This window comes from Eschrichtius robustus, chromosome 11, assembly GCF_028021215.1.
Source record: "Eschrichtius robustus isolate mEscRob2 chromosome 11, mEscRob2.pri, whole genome shotgun sequence".
Lineage (NCBI taxonomy): Eukaryota > Metazoa > Chordata > Mammalia > Artiodactyla > Eschrichtiidae > Eschrichtius > Eschrichtius robustus.
Window position 1 is genome coordinate 46,616,586 of NC_090834.1, and position 26,701 is coordinate 46,643,286.

Consider the following 26,701-nt stretch of genomic DNA (forward strand, 5'->3'; position numbering starts at 1 on the left):
AATCATTAGAGAAATGCAAATCAAAACTACAATGAGATATCACCTCACACTGGTCAGAATGGCCATCATCAAAAAGTCTACAAACGATAAATGCTGGAGAGGGTATGGAGAAAAGCGAACCCTCTTGCATTGTTGGTGGGAATGTAAATTGATACAGCCACTATGGAGAACAATATGGAGGTTCCTTAAAAAACTAAAAATAGAACTACCATATGACCCAGCAATCCCACTACTAGGCACATACCCTGAGAAAACCATAATTCAAAAAAACACATGCACCCCAATGTTTATTGCAGCACTATTTACAACCACCAGGACATGGAATCAACCTAAATGTCTATCAAGAGATGAATGGATAAAGAAGATGTGGTGCATATATACAATGGAATATTACTCAGCCATAAAAAGGAATGAAAATGGGTCATTTGTAGAGATGTGCATGGACCTAGAGTCTGTCATACAGAGTGAAGTAAGTCAGAAAGAGAAAAACAAATATCATATATTAATGCATATATGTGGAATCCAGAAAAATGGTACCGATGAACCCATTTGCAGGGCAGCAATAGAGAGGCTGACATAGAGAATGGACAGTGGACACATTGGGGGAAGGGGAGGGTGGGATGACCTGGGAGATTAGGATTGACATATATACACTACCATGTGTAAAATAGACAGCTAGTGGGAACCTGCTGTACAGCACAGGGAGATCAGCTCGGTGCTCTGTGATGACCTAGATGGGTGGGATGGGGGGATGGTGAGAGGGAGGTCCAAGAGGGAAGGGATATGGGGATATATGTATACATATAGCCGATTCACTTTGCTGTACAGCAGAAACTAACACAACATTGTAAAGCAATTATACTCCAATAAAAAAAAAAAAAGAGAGAAAGAAAAAAGAAGACAGCAGTGTTCTAAGAATAGCCATGTATGGATGCTGACTGCCATCATCATTAATAAATGATTCTGCACTGAAGCCAAAGAATTAATTTGAGAGCAATTTATTATAATGTGTTGCTAGGCAATTAAAATAAACTTCTGAGAAAAAAAATAACAGAAAAAAATTTGGAAAATTTGCAAATATATGAAAATTAAACAACTGACCCTAAATAACCAATGGCTCATAGAAAAAAATCATGAGAGTAAATAGAAAATACTTTGAGATGAATAAAAATGAAGACATAAGACACCAAAAGTTATGAGATGCAGTTAAAACAGTGTTTAGAGGGAAATATATAGCTGTAAACACCTATATTAAAAAACTAGGAAGCTATCAAATCAATAAACTAATCTTCCACCTAAAGAAATTCAACAATGAAAAGCAAGCTAAATTCATATCAAGCATAAGAAAGGCAATAATAAAGACTGGAGCAAAAATAACAAAATAGAAACTAGAAAAAAAAAAAGATAAATGAATGAAAGCAAAAGTTGGTTCTTTGAAAAGATCAACAAAACTGACAAATCATTAGCTAGACTGACCAAGAAAAAAAGGGGAGAAGACTGAAAATCAGGAACAAAAGAGGGAATACTACTATTGACTTTACAGAAATAAAAAGGATTATAAGGGAACACTATAAACAATTATATACCAACAAATTAACCTCAATGAAATGAATTCCTGAAAAGATATAAACTACCAAAACTGAAGAAAGAGAAAATGTAAGTAGGCTATAACAAGTAATCAAAACTTCTCAGAAAGAGAAGCCCATATGGCTTCACTGCTGAATGCTACCGATCAATAAAGAATAAACACCAATCCTTCACATGCTCTTTAGAAAAACAGAAGGAACATTTCTAAAGTTACCCTATGCGACAAACATTACCATGACACCAAAACCAGATAAAGAAATCACAAGGAAACTAAAGATAAATATGAATATTGACACAAAAATCATTAATAAAATACTAGCAAACCAAATTCAACAGCATTTTGAAAGGATTATACACCATGACCAAGTGAGATTTATTCCATGAATGCAAGACTGATACCACATACAAAAATCAAAAAGTGTAATATACCACATTAACAGGCTAAAGAAAAACCACATGATCAAAATAATTGATGCAGAAAAAAAACAACCACAGCAACAATAAAAAACTGGGGAAAATTCAACATCCATTCATGATGAAAATTATCAGAAAACTAGAAATATTGAAAGAAAATACAAGACAAACCCGAAGTATTTTGTGATGTCAGAATACAAGTGCTTATAAAAGGATTGGAAGAACTGTATTTTTTTTTATATTGCTGATAGGATGTAAAAGGATACAACCACTATGGAAAAATTTGTCAGATTCTTAAAAAAGTAAACATGCTATTATCATATGACCCGGCAATTGCACTCCAGAGAAATGAAACTTATGTTGACACACAAATCTGCACCCGATTATCTGTAGCAGCTTTATTCATAATAGCTACAAACTAGTTGTCCTTCGAATGGTGAAACAAACTGTGATACCAAATACAATGGAACACTCCTCAGTATTAAAAAGAAAACAAACTATATATACGACAACTTGAACAAATCTCCAGAGAATTATGCTGAGTGAAGAAAAATCCCACAAGGGTATACATTTATATAACATTCTTAAAATGATGAAATTATAGAAATGGTGAACAGATTAGTAGTTGCTAGGAGTTAAGGTCAGAGGGTATGGATGGAGGGGGACAGGAGAGGAGTGGGTGTGGCTAAAAGGGCCACATGAGGGATCCTGGTGATGATGGAAATGTTTTGTGTCATGACTATAAAAAAAAATATATCAATATCTTGGTTGTGATATTTTACTATACTTTGCAAGATGTTACCATTGGGGAAAGCTGGGTAAATGGCCTAGAGGGACTCTTTAGTACTACTTACAGATGCATGTGAGTCACAGTTATCTCAAAATAACGAGTTTAATTCTTAAAAATTAGGAACAAGCTAGATGGGCAGAAAATGATGTGCTAGAATTTCATGGTTTGTCATGTAGCCTCTATTAAGCGGTGAGCTTCTATACTATATTTTGAGGCCCCTGAGAACAAAGCCTATATATAAATCATACTTTTACCACAGAGCTTGACAAAAAGAAGCCATTCCATAAGTGTACCTTGAGTGGACAGGCCGTAGGAAGCCATTAAAGGTCTTCTGAGCAGAGACACAAGAATGAGACAGTGCCTTGACAAAGAGGTGCCTACTAAATGCTTGTGCTGTTGAATAGAGAATAAGTGATGCTCAACAAAGCTGTCTTTTACATCAGACATGAGTTTGGGTCCCAGATCTATCACATACTCTCTGAACTTTGATTTCTTTATTTGTAAAATTAGTTACCACAATACTAACCCATGTAGTTGTTTTATGGGTGAATTGATAAACAGTATGTAACCATTTAGCAAAAAGTAAGTGCTAGAATATAATTAGCACTCTATGCATGTTAGATGCTATTATCATTGTCTTTATTAGTATTGCCGTTGCTGTCATTATAATCCTGGTAGCTACTCAGGGAGACAAAGAGAAACCATGTAACCACATTCCCTGCAGTACAGATGCAAAAAAGAATAAGAAAGAACATACACACTGTTCCCCTTTTCTCCCACCTAGGTAAACACAATTTTCTTTTTTCTATAATTCACACTTCATCAACTTTTTATTAAAGTTCTCGGCATACCTGGGCCATTATATAACTTTATGTCTCTCCTCTTCTTCTCATATACTTATTAAGAAACTTTCATTTTATGATATATCCAATTTGTAAAATACTGTCTATTCTAATTAATACATAATGTTACACTACTAACCGTTTGTGGGAATATGAGAACTGACTATAATGGATACATAGCACACTCCCTTGATAATTATGCAGAGGGAGTAAATACTCCCAATGAAATTCATAAACAAATTACATGTTCTTAAAATATTTTATGACTAAATTCCAGTCTGTAGAATGTTTCACTATACCTTAGAAGGTATGGATGGTGAAACAGAAACTATCTTATTGCTTTTAGTATACACAGATCATCTCCTCCTTCCAAATACATTTTTAATACATTTCTGTACATCCAAAATTCATTTTTAATCATGGTGTTTTGAATGCAAAATATACTTCCATAGAATTTATGTTATTTAATGATGATTGCATTTACAAAATGACTTACTAAAGCTGACTTAAATACATTTGGTAATTATTTTGATCAAGTATTAATAATTCTACTACCCAGTTAGGGCATAGCCAAATTCAACTAGTTTACCAGAGCAGTCAAATGGTAGACATGGTTAAATAAACCTCACGTCCAATTCTGTATGATCTTTCCTTCTTTCCTTCCATGCATTCTTTTTCTAACTACAAAGATAATATGGGTTCACTTTTTAAAACTTATAATTTAGGGATTATTTTATATATATATAATATTATATATATATATATTTGAAATCTACTTTTTCCATTTAATAGTATAGCATAAGCATGTACCCACATTGTTAAATACTCTTGTACAACATATATTTTAATGGCTTCATGTACTGTCATAGACAGTAATATATTTAACTACTTATCAATTATTGAAGATTTGTGTTGTTTACAATTTTCCGCTATCACAAGTAAAGCTACAATCACGTTCATCTTTTAAATATAATGAATATTTAGACTTTATATTTACACAAACACATAGTCCGTGGTGCCCTCAAAAGTTGTGCCCCATCCTGAATCCTAACCCATGTGGTAAAGCTAAGAGCTCAAAAGAAAAAAAGACCAGGGCGCTTGCTATTCCTTAATCTGCCCTTAAATTGGACAGACACCTCCAATTCTCTGATGACAGCCTCCTCACCTGTAAAAATGAGGGCACTGAACTAGGTCATAAAAAAGTTTTCTTATACATTCTAGAATAAAATGATTAAGAGTGTCTTAAACTCAAAGAAGAAAAGGGACTAACTGGCCAGATGCTTTGGTCTCCAGTGATTCTACTTTCAGAGAAGTCAGTGCTCTCTCCCCTCCTCAAGGATAATGGAGAAGAAGGGACATGCAGATGAGAGAAAGCAGGACAGGAAAGAGGAAAGAGCTCCAATGTCAGGTTAAACAATAACAACTTTGGCGAAGCTTCAATAATGAAAGCAGAGGAAGAAGAGGGATGGATAAAGATGAAAATCAATGGAAGATGCTTTCAAAGGGCATTATTCCAGGTCCACCAAGAAGTAGACAATAAGAGGTTTCAATAAGTAAGAGATTTATTAGGGGAAAGGCGTGTGAAGGAAATAGCAAGGGAGCTAAGAGAGGCTGAGAAAGCCATCAGACTGCAATGCAGGTCAGAAATGGGGTAAAAGAGAAAGAGAAGAAAGAAGAGTGCTGGTGGCAGAATCCCTTGATAGCAAGGCTGTCAGGGAGTCCTGAGCCAGAGTCTCCCATCAGAGGAGTCCCATGCCTCCCAGTATTGGGTCTCATTTAGTACCCTTGCTACATTTAGTTACTGACTGGGAGCATCTATGAGAAGCATGGCCTTGACACAAACAGGGTAATGGATTTCAAAACACAGTGGAGCACCTTATCAATTACACTCCCCACAGCTGATGATCTGAAAGACTCACTTTCATGGCTGTCACACACTGGATACCAGTATTTAAAGCAAATCCCAGGTTAGAACCACTGTTCTATAAAATGGTGATAAAATTGTATGCTTATTTGATTTTCCGCCAACACACAAAAGAATAGATACTATCTGATTCCATTTATATCAAGTTCAAAACCAAACTAATCAATGACGATAGATATCAGAAAGCGGTTACTTCTAGGGGGGTATGGTAAAAATTGAGCACAGAAAACTTCAGTATCGAATAATGGAGATAAAAGCATGAAAGTTGAAGATGGCCAGTAAAGAGAATTACCCCAATAGCCAACTGTTTGTTTCCTACAAACTTACCCTAGGAGCTTCTGTGCATCATAGTATCCAATTGGATGAACAGGAATATTTGGAAGACCGACAGCCTCTGCGATTTCACGTCTATAAGCATATTCTGAAAAAAAGTTGAACATACTTCTAATAAAAATGGAGTCCCTTTCAAAATGTTCTCTGAAAATCACATTAAACACATTCTTAAATTGCATCTACTAGAACTGTTACAATTAAAAAGACAGACAGCTTCAAATGTTAGCGAAAATGTGGAGCAACTGAAACTCTCATACATTCTTGTAAGAGTGTATAATTAGAGAGTCACTTTAAATAACTTCTTTGAAAAGTAATGTTATATAGAATTATGCCCTATGGCAGAACAATTACACTCCTAGTTATTTACTCAAGAAAGATGGAAACATATGTCCACAAAAAGACCTGCACAAAATTGCTCATAGCAGCTGAATCTAGGTAGCCCATATGGGACACACACAGTCCAGCTGTTTGTAAACAGGAGAATGAATAAGCAATTTGTAGAACAGTCCCATAATAGAATTCTACTCAGCAATTAAAGGGAAGAAACTATTAACACACACAGCAACATGACTAACCTCTTATCGTTGTACTGAGTGAGAGCAGCAAGGCAAATGATGAGGAAAAATCATAAATTTTTCTATGACTGGAAAATCAAACTAAGAAAGAAAAAAAATAATATGCCCACTTTGTGGTAGGCCTTTCCCAATGTGCAATGTGCATCTGTATTGTACATTAACCAGACCTCCTCAAACAGGAGGATGTAATCAACCTTTAAGAAAAATGGTTGCTTTATTCAGACACCAGCATTGTAATTTTAAGGTTATTTTAATTTCTTTTTCATCCCATACAGGGAGTTGTATTGACCAAAGGCTCCCTCTGGAGCCTTTGGTCAATACATAACTGACCAAAACATCTTTGATCAACTTTAGGTAGAATGCTAACCTGTCAATATAACACATAAATTCTTTGTCTCAGAAACGTATAAAATTGCATCTCTAACTCCTGACCAATGGAACAGTTCTCAGAGCTTCTGCAAATCTGTTCCCTGGGTTATAATCCTCAGTTTGACTCAGATAAAATTCTCTTCTCTTTCTTCTTAGCTTGACTGTTATTTGATTTTCCACCAACACACAAAAGAATAGTTACTATCTGATTCCATTTATATGAAATTCAAAACCAAACTCATCAATGATGACAGATATCAGAAAGTGGTTGCTTCTAGGGGGATATGGTAAAAATTGACCAAAAGGGGCACCAGAGAACTTTCTGGAGTCATAGAAATGTCCTATATCTTATTTTGAGTGATATAGATACATGCAATTTAAAAAATTTATTGAATTAACTCAAGACCTGTGCATTTTGTTATATGTAAACTCTACCTCAAAATAAAAACACATTTTCTGTCATTTCTTCAGATTTAAGAAAAATAAGAGCCATTTTTCCATTTTTTTCTTCAAAATTTTAAATTATAAGATCTTTAGGTGATTGCAAAAGCTATTCTTTTTATAGTAAAATCACATAATAATATGTTGCATGGGATTTGTTTTAAAATTCTTTAGGGTAATAATGCAAAAAGGGAAGACGAAGAGATAAAATAAGATTGACAAAGTGGTGATAATTTTCTCTATTTTTTTGTATGTTAGTACTATTCCATAATAAAAAGTAAAATTAAAAGGAAAAGAAAAAAAATAGGGTACAAAAGGGAATTCAACAAATGCAAGCCTCACAGGGATAACATGATTTTTCTTTCTACAATGTCATCTTTTAAATTTGAGGATAATAAACAGAAATAGTCCAGATAATCTTATTTTATGTTCACAATTTTAACTTTATATAACCAACAGAGCTGGGGAGAAGTTGCACTTTTCAAAACTTGGGAATAAAAAGGCTAAGTAAGTAAAGTTCAGGTAGACTTATGTGATTTTATTATAGGATAATATGTATTGCTTATAAAAAGATCTATGATAATGTACTATATTCCAAGAAGATTTACGAAGCCAAAATGCATAAACTTTAAAGGAGTTTACAATTTGATAGAAAATCCAGATGAAATATAAATATGGAAATGCCATGGATACTTTGGTAACCTATTTTATCCAAGGTATACACCTTAGTTTTAAACCACACAAATTAAATGATCACAGATTTTTGTAAATGTCATCAACTAGCTGAGTACATTCAAAATAAATTAGCTCCCTTTGTTAATGATCTATTGTTTTACAGCAGAGCATTTCAGCATAAGACAAACATGTGGACTGGAGCCAGACCATCTGAATTTGAATCCCCACTCCTCATTTAGTGGTGTGATGGTCTAGGGCAGAGATTGCTTACTTCTAGTCTCGCTTCCCTCCTCTGTCAAGTAGAGATAATAACACAACAAAGCTTATAGGGTTGTTAATGCATGTAAAGAGCTAGCATTTAGGAAATACTCCTTGAAAGTGATCACTATTGTCTTTATACAGCAATGATACAATAAGCATTTTCTAGGCTCTAAATTCTAAATGTCATTTCAGGGATTTGTAGAACTTCTTTTGTTCTACTATCCCTTATCTACAACTAGAAATTTTAAAAACTGTGAAATCCATTAATTGGGGGGAATTTACTTGTCAACAAAACATGATCTGATGTAAACTAATTTGGAAGCAAGATCTGACTTGAGTAGACAGACTGTTTATATTACTTACGTTCCTCTGCTTAATATGATTATTCATATATTTTACTGCAAAAATATTTACATGCTTGCTTCCCATGTTATGCTCCAGCCTCCTATGTGAATGTTACGCAAGAAATGGTATATGCACCATATTACTTTTAAATATCTGAAAATGTCTGCATTTCAAGACTTATCAGACCCAAGGATTCCAAATAAGGGATAAGGGACCCGAACCAACAATTTTCTGAGTTCGAAATCCTTTATTCTTAGATACAAAGAGAACGAGAAAAAGACATACTTTATCCATGTGCCAAAGGAAATCCTTTGGTAAAATCACTTTACAATGTTAAGGTTTTTGTGATGATTAAGGCCTGGTCACTCACCATTTGCTGGGTAGCCAGGTGTGAGAGGGTCCCCTGCACCATTAAGATTTAAGATATTTCCACGCTGAACACCACCTCCAGGAAGATTCCAACCAGCTGGATAGGACTCCACCCCGGGAGCAAAGTAATCAGCAGGATCCGAGTACAAAATGATCCCTTTGGCCCCAGCCAGCTGGGCATTTTTAACCTGGAAAAGACAGTCTTTCTTATTTTAGGTTGGTTACTCAAAATTACTCTTAAATAAGTAGCTAAACCTTATCTTCAATCTTTTATCCTTAGACTTACAACAAGGGACATCTCACAGAGAGTTGGCTTTTTCTTTTTCCTACTGCAAGCTCTAAAAATGAGTTTCCAGGGCTGAATCAGCCATCAGAGCAGCAGATTTTTAAAATGTACATATAGGGCTTCCCTGGTGGCGCAGTGGTTGAGAATCTGCCTGCCAATGCAGGGGACGCTGGTTCGAGCCCTGGTCTGGGGAGATCCCACATGCCGCGGAGCAACTGGGCCCGTGCGCCACAACTACTGAGCCTGCACTCTAGAGCCCGCGAGCCACAACTACTGAGCCTGCGCGTCTGGAGCCTGTGCCCCGCAAAAGGGAGGCCGCGACAGTGAGAGACCTGCGCACCGCGATGAAGAGTGGCCCCCGCTTGCGGCAGCTGGAGAAAGCCCTCGCACAGAAACGGGGAGCCAACAGAGCCAAAAATAAAAATAAATTAATTTTTTAAAAAATGTACATATAAAAAAAATGTACATATTAGTGGTAGTGAGTATGTGCTATTTCCTTCCTCTAGTCTAGAAGCACAATAAGCAAGTAGACTCCACAGACTAGATTCCCATTTCTTCTATGGTTGAGAGGGAATATTTCTGAAATTTAACTTCCCACAAAAGAGGAAAAAATATTAGCAAATCAAGCCAAATTAAGTGATAGTAACTTTCAAAACTGCTGTGTATAAATTGGTTTCTCTCATTACCTATAATAAGAATTAATACTAAAATTTAATTTAGTAAATATTTTCAAAGGTAACATTTAAAACAAAGATACTGAAGGTTAACAACAAATCAAATGCATACTTCTTTGTAGACCACAGGCATAATGTGTAGTTATGGAAAAAACCTGTTCTGTTTCCCTGAACTTCTACACTGGCCGAATTCCAATGACCCAGTTTAAAACCCCTGTCTATAAGCTAGAAAATGTATCTTCCCTATTAGGTGGGCTGGTACAGAGTATGAGAAGATCACAGTCTTCTAAAAGTTTTAAGGATGTGGTTCTACCCATGTAAGGTACAATATAACTTTTTATTTTTGTGGAAAAGAATAAAAAGATTATTTTTTACCTTATTTCCTCTGAAAATTTTCCCATATCTGGCAATCAGAACCTTCCCAGAGCAATTAATTTTCATGTCCCGCTCTAGTTTAAAGAAGTCTTCAGTTCGTGCGTAGTTAACATAGACTAGGTCACCCTGTTGAGATCACGGATGACTTAGTACAAGTAAGATTTAATAAAAGAGGTTTTTCTGCGTGAAGACTGTTTCACATCTTTGAAAGAGGTAAGAGACAAGAGTATGCAAGAGGGTCAGAACAGCATGAGCCTCAGGTAAGAGATTCAACAGAGAAATGAACTTGAATTGAGAAGGCAATTACCTGGGTAGAGACTTGTGAATTAACTATTAAGTTTTGTTTATGTCGATGTCTCCTGTAAAGTGACCATAAAACTATAGAAGCGTTCGCCAGAAAAATGCACATAAATATACACACTGCAATTTGGAAGGGGCCAGATACCCTAGGTGAAAAAGCCCTAGATGAGAGCTGTATTCTCTTTGAAGTATATTCACAATGGGTCTTCACACCACCAGGTAAAAAAGAAATGTCAGGTAATACTGCTTTACTGGTCTGGTTTCAGGATTACGTGCGAGTATTCTAACATCTCGGAGTATTAACATTATCATTTGTAAAATGGCCTGTTAGATTAGATCAGTGTTCTTCACACATTTTTTTTGCTCACCTACTCCCTAGATTATTTTTGAAGAGAAATGTATCCCTCCTTTATTTTTTATTATTATTTTTTGGATTTTTTTTAAACATCTTTATTGGAGTATAATTGCTTTACAATGGTGTGTTAGTTTCTGCTGTATAACAAAGCAAATCAGCTATACGTATACATATATCCCCATATCCCCTCCCTCTTGCATCTCCCTCCCACCCTCCCTATCCCACCCCTCTAGGTGGTCACAAAGCACTGAGCTGATCTCCCTGTGCTATGCGGCTGCTTCCCACTAGCCATCTATTTTACATTTGGTAGTGTATATATGTCCATGCCACTCTCTCACTTCGTCCTAGGTTACCTTTCCTCCTCCCCGTGTCCTCAAGTCCATTCTCTACATCTGTGTCTTTACTCCTGTCCTACCCCTAGGTTCTTCAAAACCACTTTTTAAAAAATTTTTAGATTCCATATATATGTGCTAGCATACAGTATTTGTTTTTCTCTTTCTGACTTACTTCACTCTGTATGACAGACTCTAGGTCCATCCACCTCACTACAAATAACTCAATTTCGTTTCTTTTTATGGCTAATATTCCATTGTATATATGTGCCACATCTTCTTTACCTATTCATCTGCTGATGGACACTTAGTTTGTTTCCATGTCCTGGCTATTATAAACAGTGCTGCAGTAAACATTGTGATACATGTCTATTTTTGAATTATGGTTTTCTCAGGGTATATATGCCCAGTAGTGGGATTGCTGGGTCTTATGTATGGTAGTTCTTTTTTAATTTTTTAAGGAACCTCCATACTGTTCTCCATAGTGGCTGTATCAATTTACAATCCCAGCAACAGTGCAAGAGGGTTCCCTTTTCCCCACACCCTCTCCAGCATTTATTGTTTGTAGACTTTTTGATGATGGCCATTCTGACCATGAGGTGATACCAAATTGTAGTTTTGATTTGCATTTCTCTAATGATTAGTGATGTGGAGCATTCTTTCATGTGTTTGTTGGCAATCTGTATATCTTCTTTGGAGAAATATCTGTTTAGGTCTTCTGCCCATTTTTGGATTGGGTTGCTTGATTTTTGATATTGAGCTGCTGCATGAGCTGCTTGTAAATTTTGGAGATTAATCCTTTGTCAGTTGCTTCACTTGCAAATATTGTCTCCCATTCTGAGGGTTGTCTTTTGGTCTTGTTTATGGTTTCCTTTGCTGTGCAAAAGCTTTTAAGTTTCATTAGGTCCCATTTGTTTATTTTTGTTTTTATTTCCATTTCTCCAGGAGGTGGGTCAAAAGGGATCTTGCTGTGATTTATGTCAGAGTGTTCTGCCTATGTTTTCCTCTAAGAGTTTGATAGTGTCTGGCCTTACATTTAGGTCTTTAATCCATTTTGAGTTTAGTTTTGTGTATGGTGTTAGGGAGTGTTCTAATTTCATACTTTTACATGTACCTGTCCAGTTTTCCCAGCACCACTTATTGAAGAGGCTGTCTTTTCTCCACTGTATATTCTTGCTTCCTTTATCAAAGATAAGGTGTCCATACATGCGTGGATTTATCTCTGGACTTTCTATCCTGTTCCATTGATATGTATTTCTGTTTTTGACACACAGGATTCTTGGTGGCTGTAGTAGCAGCCTTAGCATTTCATGCCCGTCTCTGGAGCTCATTTAGGTGGTGCTCTGAATCCCCTCTCCTCGCACACCCCGAGGTCTTTTGACCCTTAGGCAGTTCCAGACTTTTTCTTGGACTCTCTCTCGGCTAGCTGTGGCGCATTAGCCCCCTTCAGGCTGTGTTCATGCAGCAAACCGCAGTCCTCTCCCTGGGGTCTGACCTCTGAAGCCCGAGCCTCAGCTCCCAGCCCCGCCCGCCCCGGCGGGTGAGCAGACAGGCCTCTCGGGCTGGTGAGTGTTGCTCGGCGCCGAGCCTCTGTGCGGGAATCTCTCTGCTTTGCCCTCCGCACCCCTGTTGCTGCGCTCTCCTCCGTGGCTTGAAGCTTCCCCCTCCGCCACCCACAGTCTCCGCCCACGAAGGGGCTTCCTAGTGTGTGGACACCTTTCCTCCTTCACAGCTCCCTCCCACTGGTGCAGGTCCTGTCCCTATTCTTTGTCTCTGTTTTTTCTTTTTTCTTTTGCCCTACCCAAGTACGTGGGGAGTTTCTTGCCTTTTGGGAGGTCTGAGGTCTTCTGCCAGCGTTCAGTAGGTGTTCTGTAGGAGTTGTTCCACATGTAGATGTATTTCTGATGTATTTGTGGGGAGGAAGGTGATCTCCACATCTTACTCCTCCACCATCTTGAAGGTCCTCCCCCCTCCTTTATTTTTAAGTTGACATCTGAAATTTTTTGTCATGTCCTTAAGTTGTGGCGAACCATGCAATTTACAGCACATTATAAATATTAACACTTTTAGAAGCAGTTTTACCTCACTTTTTATTTATATCCAAAGGAATTTAAATATTGTAATGATTTATTATTCAATATCATCCATTTTAAAACCACACTCTTCAGTCAGAATTTTATCATCACTTTTTCTCCTTGAACTTGTATTTGCCCCTTTCCCTAAAGCATTTTACTCTAAAGTAAAATGTATTCGTGCTGGACACCAGGGCGTTGGTGTCCAGATTCCCCTTCACTGAAGATGTTCTTGCTCCAGCTGCAGGGAAGGTTCTCTGCAGTCAGCCTTAAAGAGTCAGCCCCTTGCTCACGATCAGCTACAGACAGCCACCTTGTTCAGCTACAGACAGCCACCTTGTTCAAGGTCATGCCCCTTCTTAGGATACACATGTTCAATGACTGATTGATGTGGGAATATAAATACCTGGACATCTTTGTCCAGCCCAGGACAATCCTGAGAGGCTATTCTGACTCCAGAGCTGCCCGTTGGGTCAGCTGAGGCTGTCCTTGAGCTGGCATTGAGGTGCAACTTCTCCCTCTGCCTATTCCAGCTTCCTTCTCCTCCCTGCCACAGATATTGATCCCAAGAGAACACTCCTTAATTACCATCTAGCATGCTAAATTCCATTTCAGTTTCTGTTACCTAGAATCTGGGTATGTTTGCAAGTCTTTTATTAATCACTGCCAAACTTGCCTTGATTAAGAATGTGCTCTATTTACAATAGCCAGGACATGGAAGCAACCTAAGTGTCCATCATCGGATGAATGGATAAAGAAGATGTGGCACATATATACAATGGAATATTACTCAGCCATAAAAAGAAATGAAACGGAGGTATTTGTAATGAGGTGGATGGAGTTAGAGTCTGTCATACAGAGTGAAGTAAGTCAGAAAGAGAAAAACAAATACAGTATGCTAACATATATATATGGAATCTAAGGAAAAAAAAAAAAAAAGGTCATGAAGAACCTAATGGCAAGATGGGAATAAAGACACAGACCTACTAAAGAATGGACTTGAGGATATGGGGAGGGGGAGGGGTGAGATGTGACAGGGTGAGAGAGTGTCATGGACATATATACACTACCAAATGTAAAATAGATAGCTAGTGGGAAGCAGCCGCATAGCACAGGGAGATCAGCTCGGTGCTTTGTGACTGCCTGGGGGGGTGGGATGGGGAGGGTGGGAGGGAGGGAGATGCGGGAGGGAGGAGATATGGGAACGTGTGTATATGTGTAGCTGATTCACTTTGTTATAAAAGCAGAAACTAACACACCATTGTGAAGCAATTATACTTCAATAAAGATGTTTAAAAAAAAAAAAGAATGTGTGTGTGTGTGTGTGTGTGTGTGTGTGTGTGTGTAGTGCTTAAAAATATTTATTTCCTATGACAAGCTGTACATGTTAAGAAAATTCTTCAAGAGTAATTTACTATTATAATTATTAGTAGTATCAATTGAGTCTAACAGCATAATTACAAACTTTTATAAATAATATCTAAGCATAAAATTTTACTTGAAATACAACTTCTGGTGCTACGGGATGTTAAAACATTAGGTCATGGATCTATGGATGAATAAATTATTTCCAGAATGAGTCAGGACTCACTCAGTTCTATTTACATTTCTTGTTTTTATACAAGTTCTGAGAAACCTCGGGATGGAGATGAAAAAAATTGGAATTTTCCCTATATTATTTAAACTCTTTCCAAGTTACAACTCCTAAATCTCACACTGATCTATTATCCAAGTTAGTTCTAATGATACCAGCTGGAAACTCAATTAGGCTCATCTTTAATTTTGTTCAACTATAAACCATTTGATTTGCCAAATCTTTGTTACCCAGCCCTTATAATCTTTCACTATTGTCTCTCTGTTTGGAGCCCCAGAGATTTTTTTTTACTACTCAGAGATATTCTTCATCTTGTTTTAGGATGAATGAGTGATGTCTCTCATTCATAAAATAAGAGAAAAATAACTGTAAATAGGGAGGTGGAGACAGAGTACCAGCGGGACCTCACCACGGGCTAGTTCTCAATTCCATGAAAGAGTCCACTGAGAAATTGATGATGCAACTGATTTATTTAAAACGATCCTATGTCTGCCTTTGGAAAGTCTTCACATACCCTAGAGTTTGAAGTCCCTGTCCTACACGATTTCTAATATCCTATCATTTTATTTTGGTTATTGTTTTCCTCTTTAACTACATCTCATAACACGTGCACAATAAATTTATAACATATTGACATAAGGTTGTTTCCAAGCTGATTGTAGGATTCATTCCACAAACTTGTTGAGGGCATATCATTCTAGGAATTAGGGATACAGTAAATCCCTGTCCTTGAAGAAACTTACATTCATGTGGAAAGCAGAGAGATAAGATAATAAACAATAAAATTAATAAGTAAATTGTATATTATGTTAAAAGGTGATGAGTTCTGTAGAAAAATTCAAAAAAAAAAGTTTAAATACAGTAGGCAAACAGGGAACTTGTACTGTACTCAGTTGGGTGCAATTTTCAAAAAAGGGAGAAAGTCTATTGAGAAGGTGACATCTGAATCTTTGCTTCAGTAAAAGGATTAGTTTTAGCTATTACTTTTCCTTCTAAGACCAATGCAGTATTAATGCACTATTGATGATAGCACTGTATGTCTGATTTATAACTGTTAGTCTTCTCTGGAGCTCACTCTTATCCTACTGTGAATACAAAGCCATTAACCAATGTGGTTTCAGTGAATTTTGTTTTAGTGTAAATGTTCTACTTGAAATTTATTCATATTTAATATCACCAACTTTGAGAAGACTAACTACTTCTTTAAAGGTCTGTAAATTGTGGCTATCTTTTAATAAATCTGCACTCCTCGCAAAGCAAATTATGATGGAGAAGGGATTGGAGAAGATATTAGTTTGAAAATGACAGTAAACTTTGAAAATGAAAACACGTGTGGACAGATAGGCCCTCTCAGCACTTCACAAATGCAAGTTGTCACTGCTAGTTAGAAAAAAATCTTTGTTTTCAGACAATGACCTTCTTGTAAAATTTACACTGTACCATTGTTCTATAACTGGGAATAAATACAATCTTGCACTGTTAGCCTACAATTTTCCATTTCTTTTAAGCTTCCATCTTCCTGCGCTTGTTAATAGAGACAGAATTGGGACGTGAGACCAGTGATTCTCAAAGCATGGTTCTTGAACCAACAGAATCAACAATATCTAGGAACTTGCTGGAAACAAACTCTCAGGCTTCACCCAAGACCTACTAAAATTCAGGTGATGGGAATCAGAATCTGTGTTTTATATGATTGTTTATGATTTCCTTTGCTGTGCAAAAGCTTTTAAGTTTCATTAGGTCCCATTTGTTTATTTTTGTCTTTATATCCATTTCTCTAGGATGTGGGTGAAAAAGGATCTTGCTGTGATTTATGTCATAGAGTGTTCTGCCTATGTAAGGTGCAAGAGGGAGGGGATATGGGGATATATGTATACATATAGCTGATTCACTTTATTATACAGCAGAAACTAACACAACCTTGTAAAGCAATTATACTTCAATAAAGATGTTAAAAAAAAATAATGAATGAGGAAATTAATAAAGACCCAAAGTGTGAAAACATAAAGAGAACACTGGACAATATCACAATTAAAGAATCCTTTTCAGTAAAAAGCAACATAAATAACATGAACAAATATGGGCGAAAAATTAGGAGAAGCTGTTTGCAATATCTAAACCAATATGAGATGAATAACTAAAATATTTAAGAAACCCCTGAAGTTAATAAGAAAAAGGCCAGAAACTCAACAGGAAAAGAAGGCTATAATTAATCATTTCACAGAGCAAAAACACAACATAGCTAATAAATATATTTAGAGATGTACAATCTTATTTGTAATAAAAAAAATGTGAATCAAAATAAATTAAAACAACAACAAAACAATTAGATGGGCAAAATTTAGAAAGTTACATAACTTCAGCCGTTGATGAAAATGTGAGGAAAAAGGAACACTCATACAGTATTGGAGGGAGCAGTAAACTGCTACAGTCTGGACAGTGTGAAATGAAGTATTCCCTACAAACCAGCAATCCCATACCTGGTTTAGTTTACACAGAGAGCCCATGTATGAGCATATTCACTCCAACACTGTTTGTGGTAATTTAAATTTAGAGGCAAACCACGTGTTTGCCACTAAGAGAATGGATAAGTTACATGTGGTGTGCATGATAACATGGGATAACATGCAACAGTGAAAAGTAACAAACTACTCTGATATAAAGCAATAGATTAAAACAAAAGTTGACTGAAAAACAGTAAGAGACCAAGTAAGACCTAAGGTATAATATTATTTGCATACATTTAAAATACACCAATCACAAAATTAAGGCCATGTTTTTGTAAGAATACATACATTGCTAAAAGTATAAATACATTACAGTGGGTGGCAGGGTGTAGTGGGGTGGAGAAGAGGAATGAGATTGAAAATAGGGATGAGAGATGAAAGGAAAGAAATTAAATTAGGGATCTTACATGGACCCATGATGGTAATGTGCCTTACCTTGAGGAATAAGTCTAGGTCACCCCAGGACACCTGAGTTCTAAAATATACTATCTCTTCATTCCCAATTTTTATATACCTTATTTCTATGTCATGTCAATTATGAAATAATTATAGTGATTATAAGCATTCTATTTATGTGCAAATATTTAGGGAGAATTTTTCTAATACTGTTCCCTTAACTATGATGTTAACTACTCATTTGAAGTAAATTTCATACACCCAATAGAAAATATTCTATTCTAAGTTTATGAGAGTTTTTAAATTATAAGTTAATCAAATATTCAAAACATTAGAAAATAATAAAAATAGTGTGTTTTTTAACTTTACTTATTAAAAAACATGGCATTGCCTAATATTAAATCATCCTTATGTTCTTGCAATAAATCTTAACTAACTGGTGAAGATAGAGCTTTAAATGTCAATTCAATTCTAAATGTAAATTTTTTACTTAGGATGCTTCTGATGATAGTCAAGTCCTTACCTCCCTATTGAGTGATACTTTAATATGCCCAACTGTCTATTAGCAACTTCTTGGAATATATCCTAGGCACCTCAAACTCAATATGCCCAAAACTGAATCTACTTAATGTTAAATATTATGGTAGGAGACATAACATTTTAAAAGACATTAATAAATTATATTCAACTCTTTCAAATTTAACTTTCTTATAAAAAAACAAAGTACTATGCAAGAATCTGGGGATCTACTGTAAAATCTCAGATGATAGTTATACACACTGCTTTATTGAGTAAACCACGTAACATTTTCTAAAACGGACATTCGGACATTCATACTCTTCACTTGAAAATGGCAACAATTTCAAATTCTCATTCAAATTCTTTGAAAATTAATCCAAGTTATACAGTGGTAGTAAGATATGTAGTATTTTCATACAATGGAAATTACTTGGCAATAAAGAGGAACAATCTACTGATAAATGCAAAACGTGAATTTCACAGACCCTATGCTTAGTGAAAGAAAATAGACACAAATGATTACATGCTATCAATTCTATCTATATGAATTTCTAGTATAGGCAAAACTAATCAAAGGTGGCAAAAAAAAAATCAGAAGAATGATTGCCTTGAGAGTGTGTGGAGCTGATTGAGAAGGGGCTTAAAAGTACTTTCTGAAGTGACAGTAATATTCTATATGTTGATGGGGTTTTAATTACATAGGTGTATGCATTTATCAAAAGTCAATAAATGTACATTTTGGATTTTTCCATCTCAGTGTAGTAAATTTTATCTTAAAAAACACTATGAACACAAAATAATATGTATTCCTTTTTATTACTAAGAAATTCTATTTCTTAAATGTAAAAAAAGATGAATTTGGATTACATCAAAAACCTCCTTAATACCCCTTTAATTATTGCCTGTATGTATAAGGGAGTTCTCTTTGTTATTTTTATTTTATTGCATGCATTTTTACCTCTGGCATTCCTTGTGGAGAAAAGGCACTAAAAGGTGGAACAACATCTGAAACATTTTCATATCCTGGAGGAGGTGGTTCAAATAATGATGTGTTGAAAAGCTAGAGAAACAAAATATAATAATCAGAAGCAAATCAGGTAAAGTTTGATTACTACAACCAAACAAGGAAATGTGTAGTATCTCTTTCTGTCAGTAGATGGTTAATGAAGCCTTTGGTATTTTAAAGATACAGATCAAAGAGCCAGCACTGTGCTAGAGGCTATGAGGATTTCATGAGATGAATAAACTTAGAGACCCTTAGAGGACGTATAAGCACTAGCTTTTGATTTAGAAGGAAAACTTTAATTCTCAAATAAAAATAACAGCATACAGTATTCTTAGTCACTTATAAAAATGCTAAGATAATTACTTGGGAGTAAAATTAAATGTTAAATTCACTTTGAACCAAATATAATATAATCTTTTAAGTGTATCACTGACATCGTTAAGTAGGAATCAATTATTTTTTAGGTTTCAAACCACTACCTCTAAAAGAGAGCTCCAAGCTACAGGAAGAAGAAACTGACAGAATTCCAAAGGGAAATAAAAATAATCCACCAATATAGTGAGATAATCTAACATTCCTTTCCCAGCAGTTAATAAAGATTGCAGACAAAATAAGAATACATCAAGGATAAAGGCGATTTCAGCCAAACAATTAACAAACTTGAACTAGTGAACAAATATAAGATCATTAAACTCAACAACTGAATACATTTTTTTCAAATAAACACAGAACATTTATAAAAACTGACCACATAATAGGCTCTAAAGGAAGCCTCAACAATTGCCAAACGATTAGTGTCATACAAACCACATTATCTGATCACAATGTAGTTAATTTAGAAAATCAGATCAAACCGATAGTGGAATAACTTTTAAATTTGGAATTTTAAAAATACCCCTAAATAGCTCCAAGGCTCAAAGATGAAAACATAGAAATTAGAAAATATTAAGATACTAATGATAACTAAAACAATTCTCCAAACTTGTGAGATCTAGTTGAAGTGGCTCTTAGAAGGAAATTTATGATTTTAAATACTCATATTAGAAAAGAAGAAAGGTTGAACATCAATAAATTAAGTATTCAACTGAAAATGTTACAAAGAACAGCAAAATAGACACCAGGAAGGTAAAAGAGGAAATTATATAAAGTAAGAACAGAATTAATGAAACATAAAACAGATATACAAGAAATGATTGCCAAAGCTGAAGGTTTATTCTTTGAAAATACAGGTAAAATTGACATATCTCTGTCAATGTCAATAAGAAAAAAATATAAGGTAAGCACAAATAAATAATATTAAGAGTTGAAAAAAAGTCATGTCTATAGATGTCGTACAGATTCAAAAAGGTAATAAGAAAATACTAGGAAGAACTATGCCAATAATTGAAAACTTAGATGAAATGGAAAAATGCATTTTTAAAAATTTATTAAAACTGACATAAGGATGCATTTTTTAAAATCTAAATAGTCCCATAACAATAAAAAAAATTGAATCAGTAGTTTAAAATCTCCCACAAAACAAAGTATCAAAACCAACTGGTTTTCCTTTGAGTTTGAAAGATGAAAGTAAAAGATTGTTTAAGTATAACACAACCTATTTCAGAGATTAAAAACTCAGCTCATTTTGTAAGGCAAGTCTAATCTAGAAATTATACCCCAATAAGCAAATTGCAGAAACACAGGCCAAACATGCTATGAATATAAACTGAATATATATAGATATATGAGTTGAAAACTCTACTACTGACTAATATTACAAATTTCAAAAATGTAACATTAGTGTAATATTAGAATATCATTTAATATAATTATCATTATGAAAAAGAAAAATTATACTCTCATCTCAAAAGATATCCAAAAAAAAGAAAAATAGTGTTGATAAAATTCAACATAAATCCATGACAAAAAGTCTTAGGAAACTTGGAAAGGAAGTGAATTAACGTAACCTGATACAAATATCAAAATTAAGGTGAAACATTAAAAACATTCAAGTCAAGGACACCTGCTATCACCACTCATTTTTAATGTTAAACTGTAAGTCCTGGTCCATGCAGTAATGCAAAGGGTGGTGGGAGATGGGGAGTGACTCTGAGCTGACATTATATTGTACTGACTAGAGCACCAGTTACCTACTTCTGATGCTGATAGAACTTAAAATGAAACCAAATCAACTACTACTCTTCCAAAATTCCCATATCTTCCATCTTTCCCATAATTTTTCTGTGGTCCACATAGGGTACAAATGCAGCTGAATCACTGGGAAAGATTATAAGAAAAACTATACTAAAATGCAATAAAAATCCATCTAGAGACAAAGTCATCCCATCAGCAAGTCTTTCAGCCAAGGAAGTACTCAAGCTCGTTTCACTTGATTTGCCTTTACGGTAATCTTCAATTTTACAACACCACTGAGCAGGTGGATTTTACATCAAGTTTATGAGTTATTCTAACAACTAGGAAAAGTTTCTTAAGGTGACGGAAAACAGTCTTTTGGGTGACTTTATCAAAGGTAGACAATACACCAGTGAGCACTTGCTCACTATCCAAAATTCACTAATATAGCCTCAAATTATGTATTCTGAGTATAATTAAAATAATTTTGGTTTACAAATTTCTATTTACTTTTTGTGACATAAAAAAGGCAATAAATATAGTTCAATCCATATGGAATGTTATCCTTACGTAAACAAAGATAAAATAATGCATATGGTATTAAAAATATTTCTTGCAGAATCTATAAAATGCTAATCATATTTGTTGCCTGTGGGAAGGGGAACTCATCTGTGTCGTGCAGGAAAGTAAAAGTTTGCAGTTTACCACATAGCTTGGCTATGAATAGTCACAATAATTAAACTGGGAGATGGGGACACAGTAAAAGAGCATTTGTAGTTGGGGTGAGAATAGAGCTGAACTGTCACAAGGTCAAAAGATAATGCCTGAATCTGAAACACAAGCAATACAAGCATGTCATTTAAAGAAACAGAAGTAAATACCAAAAGAATCAACTCAGTGTTGAACAGTGATTGCCTCAGGGAAGGGGGATATAGAGGGGCCCTTTGGAAAACTGTGTGATTCTTTATGTGCAGGTAAAACTTGGGTAAAAATAAAAATGATTTAATGATATAACTTTCAAAAAAGTTAATAAGCTTTTGGCAGCTAACACCATTCAGGAAAATCTCCAAAATGAAACTTCTGCAAGATAGGTTTATATTAAGTGACAGGCTTTAGAAATTTCATAAGTGCTTATAATAGCAAAAACAAATAATGAAATGAAATAAAAGCAAAGGTATAGTCAAAATTGGAAGTGAAGAGGAAGGAAAAAAGAAGAGAAATGAAAGTTTGCTATTTTCCTCATTGCACACAATTGCCAAATTTGATAAATCAAATTTGGTTTAAGTATGTGTATTTTTTTAACAGTACCAATATTTTATTACATCATTAAATAATCTTCCTAAATATACATTTAAAGGCCCCTTAATACTTAATTACATAGATATGCCCCTGCTTATTTAATAAAGGTTATGGGACCATAGGAAGTATATCAGTATTCCCCATACCTACCTTAAAAATATTTTTAAAATTTTGAAATAGTTTGATAATATTTTTAAAAGTTAAACTGTATTAACTACTATAATTTAAAATAGTGAATATGGAAACTTTCAACTCGTATTAGGAAAGTTAGCATGGGATTATATCACTGACTGTAAAACAACATATTAATCATGAAGGAGAGGCTGATTCATTAGTCAATAAGAGGAGGTGATTAAAAATTTATAGATACTTAAATCACATGACATTTTAGTTGACTGATCAAACCGGACATATTTGAAGCTATATGCAATTTAGAAGGCCCAGCTAACAAAAGGACTGAAAGAAGCTATCCAGAGTAAAAGGGGCTACTTTAAATATGGTAGTTGTAAGGCAAATAGGGATGAATATTGAGTTATATTTTATGAGCTTTCATATTGTATATATATCGTGATAAGAAATATCTCAATAACTTGTATTATCTTCTTTCCCAAGTGCCCTAACTAGCAAAGAAGATTGTAAATTCTTTAGTGTAGATATAATTCTATAGTATTTCTCTCCAAATTCTCCTTCCAAATGCCCACACCCAAGTTCTGGGCACAGAGCTGAACACATGATCATATGAGATATAATCATTAAGTACCAATAAAAACCTGCTAGCTCAAACAGCACTTCTCTGAATTTTCTAGCATCTTCAAATCTATGCATGATCTTTTATAGTCCGAACCTATCAAAAATGTATCAATTTAGTTGCTTAGAAGTTTACTAATATCTCATATTTTATATTAGTGTACAATACTAAAAAATAGAAAATAGCAAATGTCATCAAACATCAATTTCTCAGAATCTTTCAAACATCACATAAATTCAAACATCATAAGAAAGAGTTGGCACCAGTAATAAGATTATTAAAGGCATCATTCACAAGTGTCAATATTGATTTCTATCAGTACTTGGAGATGGTATAGGGCATTCTTTCACAGAAGGTATTTCAAAAGAGTAGACCAGGGGGGCTTATTTTTTCTTTCTTTCTTTTTACCTCATTTCCATCTTCATCAATTATTGAGATGTAGTTGGGATGAGTCTTATTTGGATAGGACAACAGGACATCATAATGGGCTAACTCAACAGAATCCAGGCCAAATTCTTTCCACTGATACTGAATTTGCTTTGCAAGCTGAAAGTTTTGTTCTGTTCCAGCTAAATGTGGTATCCGTGTAAAATTACTGTTGAACAAAAATTGAAAGCGGTTAGAAATTTTTAGTCAGCCTTTATCTTAAATCAACAACCAAATAAGGCAGATTTACATTAAAAAATACTTTGAAGTGTTATACATTAAAAAAGCAAAGTGGCACTATTATTGCATCAAATAGATTTTCAAGTGTGTTTTGAAATTTTCATGCTCTAATTTGTACTCATTCAAGAGAAAAATTAGAAAAACTGATCTTTGTAGAGAATTGTTACACGCAATCCTGTAGATGTATCTCTATATATTAGTTGAGGAAAGGGTTATATTCTTTCTTAAGACCCACGCATCTTTGAACTTTCATGGAATTATCTGTTTCCTTCACCTTGTAAAATATAATTGGAAAATAAAAAATATTTTCATCCAAAGATCAATCTGTGACATGCCAAGAACTACTGATAATTACATTTATTTTTAAATACTGAAAGTTATAGCCAAGTGAGAAACCTTTTGATTAGCAACCATTTTAAAGTGCCTTCCTTAAGGAGTAATTGGAACATATTTACACAAGCTCAAACTGAATCTTTTGTACTCCATTCACCATATATACTTATTAAGTAAGTATAATACTTAAAATCAATGATGAGAATTAGTCTGACCACAAATAAACTATGTGGCTAAATTTTAGCTACCACAAATACTTTCATGAATAGATTAATTTCTCACTTAATATGTCCAGATACTGGTGCTTTTGTTTGTTTTAAATTTCTCTCTCTTGGAAATTTGTTGTTTCCCTGAAGATTCAGTTCATTGGTATTTCCAAACCCCTTCAAGAAAAAACAAAAAATCCCATACGACAAAGCATCATGTATCATGATAAGACACTGATTTATTTCTAGCTCATGAACTTCTTGAACTTCATGAATTTCTGGTTCTAAATATGTAGATTTTTCTAAACAAAAAACACTTCCATCCTGATGGTGATTTAAAAAAAACTAATAGACAACATGGCTATGATGATCCCAATTTCAAATGTTTGATTCTATTGTGTATCTTTAAAAAAAAAAGGAGGAGGGGGATTCTGGTGATTAATTTTATAATTATATTAAAATCATTTAAATTGTATTTACAAAAATAGTATTAAAATTCTCATTCAATAAATTTTTAGGGGTTTAAACCTTACATGGGATTTCTAATGCGTATTTACAAAATAAAGTAATGAAAAGAACACAATTTTAAGAGCCAGCTGAGGAGTTTGTATATCCCTTCATCAATGGATACCTGCAAAGAAAACAGAAAATAGCCAACAAGTTGCTATTTTCTTCCATATTACACAAATCCAAACTGTAACATGACTAGATGCAGATGATGCATATTTCCTGAAGTCACAGCTATAACTCTATTCCTACATGAGAGAAGAATTGTTATGGGAGTCTTGAACCTGCTCACACACACACAGAGGAGATCATTATTAGACTTTGTTATTATTGAAACTGAGTCCCCCTAAAACCGAGCTCCCCTGCCAAGTTTATGATTAACCTCTCTAACCAAAGCTTTATTCTCTTTCTCATTCTGCCCCTGTTCCACTCAGGATTAAGAAGTATCAGAGAAAAGGGGGGACTGAAACCAAGCAGTACCCTGCAGGCCCCTCCCAGGTACAAGAGCCCCTCAGTGTCCCCCGTTTCTTTTTTGTAGTAAAAGGCTTTAGTCTTCTAGGCCTTCCATGGGTTCCAAAGAGCAGACCCAAGCTGCTAATTAGGGAAATGAGGGAATAGAGAAACAGAGGAAAAGCGGTCAAGCAAGAAAGTAATGATAGCTTAAACAGTATAACAACCTGATGCGCTATCTTTGAGCTGTTCTGCAGAAACTAAGAACCCCACCCAGTTGGAGGATGGTGACTACATGCTGACCACAAGCACACAGACCCTAGACTAGTTGGAACCAGAAGGTTGATGATTCAGATTTCCAAAACATCACCCTGTTACCTCACCAGCAACCAATCAGAAGAAAGTCCATGAGCTGCAACCCTCACCCCACATGTTGCCTTTAAAAACCCTCCCTTTTAGATAGCTAGTGGGAAGGAGTCGCATAGCACAGGGAGATCAGCTTGGTGCTCTGTGACCAGCTAGAGGGGTGGGATTGGGAGGGTGGGAGGGAGGGAGATGCAAGAGGGAAGAGATATGGGGATACATGTATATGTATAACTGATTCACTTCGTTATAAAGCAGATATTAACACACCATTGTAAAGCAATTATACTCCAATAAAAACGTTAAAAAAAATCAAATGGGAAAAATATTTTCGGATCATCTAAAGTATTTTGCCTATAAAAATAAAGGAGAGAAGGAGTTATATATAATGCTTAAAAAAACAAAAAAACAAAAAACCCTCCCCTGAAAGCCACCTGAGATTTCTGGTCTTTTGCGCATAAGCTGTCTGTTCTCCTTATTTGGCGCCCTACAGTAAATGCTGGACTCCTTCACCTCAACCTGGTGTCAGTAGACTGGCTTTGCTGCACAGCAGGCTAGCAGACCCAAGTTTGGTTAGGTAACATTATGAGTGAAATTCCTGGTAAAAGTTTTGTCATTACCCACCAAGATGCAGTGGTGTTCTATGATCAGGTTTAGAACCCACTCATTTGGAGCA

At 35.1% G+C, this 26,701-nt stretch overlaps 1 protein-coding gene across 3 annotated transcripts in view; it reads right to left on the reverse strand.

The window, feature by feature from the left end:
• LOC137771532 (glutamate carboxypeptidase 2) overlaps window positions 1–26,701 on the reverse strand; it is a 59,201-nt gene that overhangs the window by 27,115 nt on the left and 5,385 nt on the right. For all 3 annotated transcript variants that reach the window (XM_068554996.1, XM_068554995.1, XM_068554997.1), the window contains exons 3-7: window positions 23,909–24,095; window positions 19,294–19,395; window positions 10,261–10,386; window positions 8,927–9,113; window positions 5,885–5,978 (exon numbers count right to left, since the gene is read on the reverse strand). In XM_068554996.1, the coding sequence (XP_068411097.1) occupies window positions 5,885–5,978; window positions 8,927–9,113; window positions 10,261–10,386; window positions 19,294–19,395; window positions 23,909–24,095 (696 nt within the window). The remainder of the gene's footprint in view (window positions 1–5,884; window positions 5,979–8,926; window positions 9,114–10,260; window positions 10,387–19,293; window positions 19,396–23,908; window positions 24,096–26,701) is intronic.